The sequence below is a fragment of the Leishmania mexicana genome, chromosome 33, assembly GCF_000234665.1.
Source record: "Leishmania mexicana MHOM/GT/2001/U1103 complete genome, chromosome 33".
Taxonomy (NCBI): Eukaryota; Euglenozoa; class Kinetoplastea; order Trypanosomatida; family Trypanosomatidae; genus Leishmania; species Leishmania mexicana.
In genome coordinates, this window is record NC_018337.1 from 1,216,136 (window position 1) to 1,226,196 (window position 10,061).

General features: G+C 56.7%; 2 protein-coding genes across 2 annotated transcripts; both read left to right on the forward strand.

Moving 5' to 3' along the window:
* Nucleotides 1-10: 10 nt before the first annotated feature.
* On the forward strand, nucleotides 11-1,222 carry LMXM_33_3180 (conserved hypothetical protein; the record flags this gene model as incomplete). Its single annotated transcript, XM_003878825.1, has 1 exon — nucleotides 11-1,222. The coding sequence occupies one exon, from the start codon at nucleotides 11-13 to the stop codon at nucleotides 1,220-1,222; it is 1,212 nt and encodes a 403-aa protein (XP_003878874.1).
* Nucleotides 1,223-4,058: 2,836 nt separating this feature from the next.
* LMXM_33_3190 (conserved hypothetical protein) lies at nucleotides 4,059-5,591 on the forward strand (the record flags this gene model as incomplete). Its single annotated transcript, XM_003878826.1, has 1 exon — nucleotides 4,059-5,591. One exon carries the CDS (start codon nucleotides 4,059-4,061, stop codon nucleotides 5,589-5,591), a length of 1,533 nt encoding a protein of 510 aa, XP_003878875.1.
* Between the last annotated feature and the right edge of the window lie 4,470 nt (nucleotides 5,592-10,061).

The following is a 10,061-nucleotide window of genomic DNA, read 5'->3' on the forward strand; positions in this document are numbered from 1 at the left end:
GCAGCCACGGATGACGGCGGTGCCTACTGCGGTATGGTTCGCGGGCCTTTACGAGTGGTCTGCCGCGCCGAAATTCCTAAAGTCGAAGATGCTACAGGAGGCAGAGCAGCTGACTCTTTCCATACACGAGAGAGAGGCTCACCACCTCGCAAAGGCTGCTGCCGACACAGCAAGGATCAGCGAGTCGAACCGACTACGTGATGGCAGCTCCAACAGCAAGAGTACGAGGGGGACTGCGATACGAGTCGCTCCACTGGTCGAGAGCGGGAGGCGCACCCATGAGGAGGAAGTCCTGGTGACAGCTTCGCCACACTGCAGCGAATTCGGCTACAGGTCGAGTGCCGCAGCGGAGGAACCCGAAACGGACGCGGCTACGCCGACAGCGAGATCTCAGCAGCAACAACCGCAGCAGCAGATAACCCCGTGGACGGCAAGTTCGCCCTCGAGCATTCCGGCAGAGTGGGGGCAAACACGGAACGCACCTGTCGAAACGGTCAGCGTGCCGTCGCTGTCTGCCGCGCGGGAGGGCGGCAGCGTTGTCGCGGCTGTTTCCCTTGCCAGGTCCGCCTCACAGCCGCAGCAGAAGGATGGCTGCGGCTCTGAGGCAGCACCACGGCCGACGGCGCCATCCCCGTTGCGTACATCTCTTCTGCACCGCCCGAACTGCGGCTCTACGGCGTATAGTCTTACTACCTTGTCGGAAACGATAGATGACAGGCTGAACGAGGCTTTGCTACGCTTGGAGGACGACGGTAACGAAGTGGGTGAGGCACTGGTGGAGCGGCGCGAGAAGGAGGCTCTCCTCCTCATTGCCACGGAGGAAGACCTGAGCGGCACCCGCATATCATCTTCAGAGGAGCTGATGGCAAGCGCAAGTCAGCGGGCTGGGCTCGATTACAGTGCAGAGGATCGCGCCGACGTTCTAGGCAACACCCCGGCGTCCAAACGGTGGTCATTAAAGCGAGGACGAGAAGAGGCAGCCCGTGGCGGACGGACATCGCGCTCCGGCAACCGCCGAATATTCCGTGAAGGTGGCGATGGTCGCCGCTTGTCGCGCGGGGGTTGCGCTAAGTCGGCCTGCGGCGCTGAGCTCTTGCAATCCACGCGCGACCCCGCCAAAGATGCACCTCCTCCACAACACCTGACGCGCGCGGATATTCGACGAACACACTCTAATCAGCCACCAGAGGAAGATTCTCAGGTTGTGTTTTTTGATCATTAGAGTATCAAACCACGCCGGTGACTAATGAAGACACAGCTCACAGTGTGCGCCATCTCAGGGTCCAGTGCACTCCCCTTCGTCCCACTTCACCCACCCACCCACCCACAGACACGCACTCTGACTGTGTGGGGAGGAGCGAAGCAGCCCCTCCCTTTTCCTATCCTCTGCCAATGCCGAACTACCTCCGGTCGTGGCAGGACCAAGTACCCGCAACGTAGCGAAGTCGGTGCGATGTATCGCTACTGATGCCGGTGGTGTAGTCCTGGATTGGCGTGGCGTCGGGGCGACGCGCGACCGTGCACAGGTTTGCGCCACCCGCATGAGGGGCGCAGTGTCAGCGTGACTCAAACGGGGCCCACCCATCCCTCGCACTGCCTACGGGGTGGTGGAGCGCCTCCGCCACTCCGCAGGGGGGAGGGAATGCACTGCGTAGCAAGCGGTGCGATGGGCGCGACCGTAAGGCAGGGGTGGTACCGAGATCTCTGGGTGGGCATGCTGCTGTAACACACATGTCTAGGAGGGTGCTTCGCACTAGGCGATGTGCCCTAGTGGCCGCCCGGGGCGCAGCGCAGAATTCGACGCGCGTTTTTGTGGCAGCTACTGGACGTGTTGGAAGGGAACCAACGCCGAAAAAGGGAAAGCCTAGTCAGCGATCCAGGGTTTAAACGAACGAGACAAGGTGCAGTGTCTGTCTGAACGAGGCGCCAAGCGGTGTGTTGGAGCTCGTTTGTGTGCTGTAGCCTTGATGTGGCACGAATCACTGGGTATTTTCCTGTACGGCGGTGCGCCTTACCGGTTCTGAGCTCCGATTGTACCGCACACGGGTAGATGTGTCACTCTCTCTCCCTGTATCGTTTTCTACAAGAATGTCATGCATTCTCTTGTCTCTATGTGTGTCTTGCTGCAGAGCAGAGAGGAAGCAGGCGTATGAGCGTGCGTGAGCATTCATATGCCCATCTGCGCTGCTTCCAAAACAAAACAAAACAACCTGGACCGGTGATGCCGGCATGTGGGTCGGCAAAGAAACCTACTCGGAAGGCATTTGTGACGCTGCTCACGATCTCAGCGAGGTGCTTGTCTTGGATTGCGCTTGAGGAAGGTGGGTGTGTAGATACCCAACCATGGACTAAGTTGGAGGAGAAAGCCCAGCGCCCAACATCTCTGTATCGCTCTTTCACTCTTGCTTGTGAGGATTGGCTTACTTGCAAAGACCTCGTGGAACGCGCGGTGTGCTCGTGCGATGGTGATGAGGCTCATGCGGCGCGACTCTCATCTTTTCATCCTCTCCTTTTAAGTTCTTTGCATCACCCCAACCACTATCCTATACGACAATACTGCGCGTCTGTTTTCACGGGGCAAAGAACGTTGTGGTATGATTGAAAGATCGCTGCTGGGTTTCTGACGCGCGTTCGATTGAACAGCGTCGTTCCCCCTTCCCATCCGCCCTCTCCTCCTCCCCCCACCCCACCCACCCATCCCGGTGCGCAGCTCCCGTTCCGCGTCACACCACACGCGCGATCCCGTCCCTCCTTTCCCTTTCCCCTTTCCTCCTAGTCGAAGCCTCACCACACCTCGCGACTGTGCCAGGCCGCCGTGTGCACACACACATACGCATCTCTCTCTCCCCCTCCACTCTATCCCTGGCGTCTGGCTTCCGTCACCCTTTTTCCCCTCCCTCTCTCCCCCCTCTGTGCCTAAGGAGGCGCACCCCGAAATCGCGTGCGTTGGTCTGTGTGGGCGCCTTTATTAGTATTTGTTGTTGACTGTTTTATTATTGTTTCTCAACATACTCTCTTCGTGTGTGTGTGTGTCTGTGTGTGGGCGTGTGTGCGAATTGGCGTGTAGGCGCCGGGGTAGCACGTGGCAAGGACACTCCCTGTGTGTTAGCACTCTTTTCGTTTGTTTCTGGTCTTCACCGTTGGTTCGTGAAACCACACAAGAAGAAGCGGAAGGGTCCGAACAACCACCACGAAGTCTTCCGAGGGTGACAGCGCACAGCCGCTGGGCCTTTTGAGGGGGTTGGGCAACAACTTCTTTCTTCCTCTCTCTATCAAGAAAACACACACACACGCGCACGCACAAACAAACGGCGCATAGGTGACCGCAAAGCTGCAGGGAACGCAGGCGATCATTACAGAAAAAAAGGCGGAAGTAATATAAATACGGTACGACACCAGACTCATACACACACGCACCTCTGCTCATTGTACTTCTCTCGCGACTTGTTCGTCCACACACTTGTGGTCTGTTTTGCTGCCTTGGAGTTGTTTGTCACACACACACACACACTCGCTCTCCCTATATATATAGTGTGTGTGTGTCTCATCATTACGCTGTCGTTCTAATCGGCGTTGTCGCTCTTTTCTTGTCTCGGTTATCGGCATCCCCCTCCTTCGCTTGTTCGCGGAGTCTCTCCCTACCACGACCACCACCATCGCCATCCCTTCGATCACTGCAGACGGAATTCCGCTTATCACTTCCGTTGTTGGTGTCACTGTCTTGCTTGCTTTTTTTCCGAGCGATTCGTTGCACATTGCTGTCGCCCCGTAGCTTCCTCTCCCGTTTCTGCTGATTCGCGTTGTTTGCATCCTTGTCTTCTAAAGCCACACACACACTCACACACCTTCCTATCTTCCTTCCTCCCGTCTAGTCACCTCTCCGCATCTGCGCCGAGCTGTGTCGTCACGTGCTTCTCACACGTGCAGCTTAAGCGAGTCGGCGCTCCGACGGCTACATAACCTGAAAAGACAGCCAGAGGCGCTGCCACATTAAAAAAAAAGAAATAGAAACGCATTGGTTCGTGGGCAAGCGGCGCAGCACCAAAAAGAAAACGAAAATGTTCCGTGTGTTCTCCGGTAGCTGCATGTCCCTCGAGGACATGGACACAGTTCTGCGCTCCAACTTAGTAGAGCACCCGCACTTGCTGGGCCCTGGTGCAGACTTCTTCACGGAATCCGGCGAGCCGGTCCGCCCGCAGCCGGGGGCTCACACGTTCCAAAAGGTTTTCTCTGGCAGCGCTCTTGACCTGAACGCTGGCAATGGAGATGTCTCCGATGAAGAGGTGACGGTGACAAGCCCACTGGGGCAGGGGCCACGCGCCATCCCGCCCAGTAGCATCCTGAACCAAATCTCCACGGAAAACGAAAAAGAGAAGGCCCGCGCCGCGAAGATGAAGATCCACGTTCTCGTGATCGGTGAGAGTGGATACCTGGCGAGTCACGTTGTGGCCAAGCTTCTAGATGCAGGGTACAGTGTGCGCATGACGGTGCCGGATGTGGCGCGGCAGCAGAAGCAGATAGACCTCTACGGCGCGAGCCGCGATGTGGCCCAGCGTCTCACCATCCTGCAGGCAGACGTCACGAACTCCAACTCGCTGCGCGATGCCATCCGCGGTTGCCGTTACATAATTCACTGTGGGTGTTCTAGCGCATCGCCGCAGGCAAAGGACCTGGTGGCGCTCTACACCAAGGCGATTCGGGCTCTATTTGATGGCATCCGCCTCTCCGGCAAGTCGACAGTGAAGCGAGTCGTACTCACCGGCGCCGCGTCATCGATTGTGCATATCACGGAGTGCGACCCTCCGTCGGGGTTGTTTGATGAGAGCAACTGGAACAGCGTAGCCACCCCCGAGGACGATCCGCTGCCTTTTGCGAAGCTCGTCTTCGAGCGGGAGGCCTGGCGACTGCGGCAGATGATGGGGGTGGAGTTGGTAGTGTTGCTTCCCTCTATCTCCATCGGTCCAAGTCTGACCGACGAGACGAGTGAGGCAATGGTCACCATCGAAGGGCTCGCGAACTCTTCCAAGTACTTCCCGTTCTGCCCGAACCTTAGCTGGAACTTTGTCGATGTGCGCGACGTTGCAGACGCGCACGTGCGTGCTCTGGAGGTGGTGGAGGTGCGAGACCAGCGCATCATTATCTCCAACGAGTGCGTCAGCTTGCCAGAGCTGTGTCGCATGATGAAGCAGCTGTGCCCTCACCTGACACCCCCCACGCACACGGCGTGGACGTTTGTGACGCTCGGTATTGCAACGGTAGTACTGTGGAACAGCGTGAATCTTCGTTTCCTGTGGCGCAGTCTCGGCGTCCGCAAGCGCCTCAACAACCGCCGCGCCAAGGAGCTGCTCGGCGTTTCCTTCACACCGATGCAGCAAACCCTTCGCGACTGCCTAGACCAGATGACGCGGTCGGCCAAGGCAACCGCAGACGCCGAGGCGGCTGCCGCGGCGCAGCACAACCCCTCCAACGGGAAGCAGAAGGCTGCAGCCGCTTCGTCCTCCTTGCGATTGGTCAGCCCCACGGTGGTGCTGTCCCTACTCACTCTCGCCGCTGCCGCTGCGGCAATGGCGCGGTACGTGAAGCGAAAGTAAGAGGATCATGAAACAAGGAGTTGAGGCGAAGATGAAGACACTGGAGTCAGACCTTGACTGCTGCCCACAGAAGGGTGTGCTCGGCCGTACAAGGTGCTCTGCTGCTCGCTGCCCCTTGCGCTTTCCGTTGTACCTTTACGTGTGTCTGTGTGTTTGTGTGTCCATTTTGCCCTGACTAAGGCCCCCCCCCGCCACTTCTTTGTTGTTGTTTTTTGGTATTCTGGTTGGTTGGCTGGTTCTTCTTTTTTTCGCACTTCTTTTCATCTTCGTTCCGGATCTGCCTTTCCTCCCTCTCCTCGTACCTTCCCCTCCCTCACCCCCGACACACCTACATCGACACCCTGCCTGCCTGCTGTGCGTCGGTGGTTTCTATATTTTCCCTGGGCCCGTGTCTGCTGTGTCTTGTGTTCTCGTTTTATTTTGTGCTTAGCCTTCTCGCTGTATCCCCGCACTGTTTCTTGTCGTGCTAATCTGCCCCCCCCCTTCCCCTTTGTAGCCAGCATCGATGTGAGCAGGCGATGTCGGAGTCACGACCAGGGAACCAAAGAGGAGGAGATAACGTACATGTAATACACAGACACATTGTAGAAGGTTCCCTCTGACCTCTCGCTCTCCCACCCATATCGCATGCCTTCTCCTTTTTTGTGTTGCTGCGCACGCGTACGCGTGCTCGCGGATGCTTGATGTCTCCACCAGTGCTGCTTTCACGATCCTCATTCAGGCTCTTGAGCTGCTGCCTTTTCGTTTTCCTGGTGGCGTTTCTGTTTTCGGGTTTGTGTACTCGCTGTCGTTCCGTTTGCAGAATGGAGGCGGCGGAGACAAGAGCCGAAGCAGACGACGGCCATGGTAAGTAGCCGCAGGAAGAGTGACGAATGACGGCAGCAAGAGCAGTTAGGCGGTGGGCGTTATGAGGGGGCGTCTTCCATAGACTCGCTGCTGCTCACCGAGTCGTGCGCGATGCAGACGATGGCGTCGACGAAAGCAAAGGAACGAGTCACCTCGACTCAACAAGCGCGTTCTCTCGCATAGATCTTACGTCCCCCACCCACACCCACACACTCTCGAGCTCGTGTGGCTGTTGCCGGCTTCTATTTTTTGCCTCCGCGCTCATATCTGGCTACAGTAACGGAAGTGACAGATGCAGGCGGCGAGCCCTCCTCCAGAGACAAAGGCGTTGTCCTGGAAGATGCCCCGAGAACGCGAAAACGCGAGCACTCCGCGCAGGCGCTGTCGGGCGCAGCTGGCATGGTGTGTGACGCCGGAGGAAAGCATCGGGATGTCAGCAGAGCAGAAGTGCCGGGACCCCCCGAACGGCGCCGTCGAGTCCTCCTGACGTTCATGTCGAGAGTCACCGCATCACATTGTGGAATGCCGCGGTCTGAGGCGCCTTCCTGCTTGAGCTCATCCGGCATGGACGTCGGCCCTCATCCCCCCCTACCGTGTTACCCGCAGGACGGACACGACCGCCACTGCCGTGGAGCAGGACCCTGGACGCTGCCCGGTGCAACTGCAGCCGGCTCTCGCCCTAGACGACCAGGATGTGGGCGTACCGTGACAGGGACAGGGTGAGCTGTGGTTGTGCATGCGTGTAGTTGTGGGCGTTGCGCTGTACGGAAGGGGCTGTTGAACATCAAAATATCCGATAGTCGAATGACTGCTTGCTTGCCGTCGTTCGTTTTGTTTTATTTTACATGCACGGCTCGACAGCAGTTTCCCTGGGGCTCCCCTTCGTTCATGGCTCCATGGAAACTCTTTGGCACCAACAAAGGAAGTGCGAGTGTGGTCGAAGGCTCCCACGGTCGAGGGCATGCACATCCTGCTACGCGAGAGTCTGTGAGCGATCCAGTGAAGGTATGAGTGCGAGTGGTGCGGTCAATATAATAGAAAATAAGTGGGCGGGATGGGTAGAAACGATCGGGAGAAGAAGTGACCTAGAGCAGCAGCATGAGGCCTCCAGGGAGACATTAACGTGTTTGACATCAGCGACCGCATCAGATACTTCTACCCTTGTTTTTTCTCGTCTTTCTCTCGTGGTGTTTTCCTTTACTTTGTTCCTCTTCTTCCCGCGTCTTGACGTGTTCCTGCTTGTTGTCGTGCGCACGTTGTCCCGCGCGCGCCCACCCCATTTCTCTTCGCTTCGCATCTGTCGGTATAATTCCCTGTCTCCGTATCGTCGATTTGTTTTATTCCTGTTGTGTGTTTGTGTGTGTATGTGTATCTGTGATGTTGACGTTTGGTTCGTGTGCGTTGCTCGTCCCCCCTTCCTCCGTTCTCATGGTGGTGGTGGTGGCGCCTGCACCACCAGTCGGTCTCTCTTGTTGCGTGCTTCCTCATGTGCCCGCTTTGTGCCCTCCCCACCCCTCCTCCTTTTTCCCCCCTCTGTTTTTCCCTCTGACTGTTAGTAAGTAGCACTACCGTAAAACAGACGCGCGCGTTGTTGTTGCTTGTGGTTGTCGTTGTTTCGCTCGTGTGCCGCCACACGTACAGAAATACACTCGCGAAAGGGAGGATAATGTGTTGGTGTTTGTGGGTGAACGAGGGTTCATCGAATGTTCTTTTATTTTCGTTTTCTCCTTCACCTTCCCCTCAAGGGCGATGAGGGAAGAAAATGGAAAGTGAGAAGCGAGCGAGGAAGGGCAAGAGAAGGGTATGTGAAATACGCACATACATGCAGACACCCACACATCTCGCGAACAAGCAGGAAGTACTCCACACGCACACACACACACGTATATATGTCTACAGGCACCGACACCTTCTTTATCCATGAAAGTATGCAAGAACATTAACACGGAAAGATAAGTCGTTTGGGAGCATCTATGAAGCAGGCACGTCGTTTTTTGGGGGGTGGTCTGCAGGCAGACACACATACACACATTGAGCACTAAGTCGTTGAATCATCGCCCACGAAGCAGCAGCGGACATCCCAGGCATCACTTTCTTTTTTGTTGTCACCATTCGCGTTGTTCCCTGATGCCGTGACACGTGACGGTCTGCCTACCCCTCTACGTGAGCAAGCGCATGTGTGCGGACAAGCTTAAGGAGTAGGCCAGCCCTCCCCACCTCCCCTCCCGGTAGCTACGAGCTGTCAGGCGTACCTTTTTTCGCTGCAGCCACGCTCATCTACACTGCATTGTTGTATTTTTTTCCCTTCCCCTCCCGTCACCCCCACCCACCACCACCATTTTTTTTTAATCGGCGTCTACGTCCATACCAATGCTGTACCTTCCGCTCCCTCGCCAGGAGAGGGAGGAGAAGGGGAGGGTGGACGAACCGGGTGACCTGCTTCCTTGTTTTTGGTTCACTCGACCGTCTCCCCGTGTCTCTCAGTCTCCTGTCACCCTGTCTCCCCTTCTCTCCCCTCATCCATGGACTCCGTCTTTTCGCTCCTCTCCCTCTCTGTCTCCTTTTCGTATATATATATATATATATATGTGTGTGTGTGTGTGTGTGTGTGTGTGTGTGTGTGTGTGTGTGTGTGTGTGTGCGATCTTGTTAAAGTATCACCTCACTCTATTGGTAATACGGCTTTCTTCTTTGTGGTGCCTTTGTCTGTGTGTCGTTGTGCTCGTCTCCTTTCCGTCGCGCCGACGCAGATCTCCGTGCCTATGCGATACCGCTGCGCATGTGTGTATGTGGTGCGTGTGTGTGTGTGTGTGTGTCACGTGTGGTGTTTTGCTTTCGTAGAGTAACATCGTGCTCTTTGTGGTCCTGTATTCTTTTTTCACCCCTTTCGTAAGTCTCCTGACAAAGCTGGTACTTACTGTTGTGCAGTGCCTGCCGAGCTTTTCTTTCGTTTCATTCAACGGATCGCGTATCACGGAGAGAGCTCTCTTTTTATCTCTCCCTCTGTCCGTCTGTCTGCCCTCCGCTGACTGAGGAGGGGGGAGGGCCAACAGCTCAGAGTGCGCGCCATCTCAGGGTCCAGTGCACTCCCCTTCGTCCCACTTCACCCACCCACCCACCCACAGACACACACTCTGACTGTGTGGGGAGGAGCGAAGCAGCCCCTCCCTTTTCCTATCCTCTGCCAATGCCGAACTACCTCCGGTCGTGGCAGGACCAAGTACCCGCAACGTAGCGAAGTCGGTGCGATGTATCGCTACTGATGCCGGTGGTGTAGTCCTGGATTGGCGTGGCGTCGGAGCGACTCGCGAGACACTGGTGGGGTGGGGTTTGAGGCAAAGCGCCAGGCTCTCAGATGACTGGGCCGGCGCGTTGCTGCAACGCGCGTCTGTACGACCGCTTTGCACCCTGCGATGTGCCCCTCCCCCCTCTGTGGCAGCCCCGGAAGGGAGGGGGGTGGTTGGTGGGCGGGCGATAGCGAGTGGTGCTGGCGTCGTGTTGTACGGCGGAGAAACGGAATCACGTTGAAACTGGAAAAAAAGAATCTAATTTCTCTGTCTCGTCGTTTGACGGCGTCTGTCCTGCTGCTGATCGTGTTGAACGGGATTCTCGCGATTTAATCTA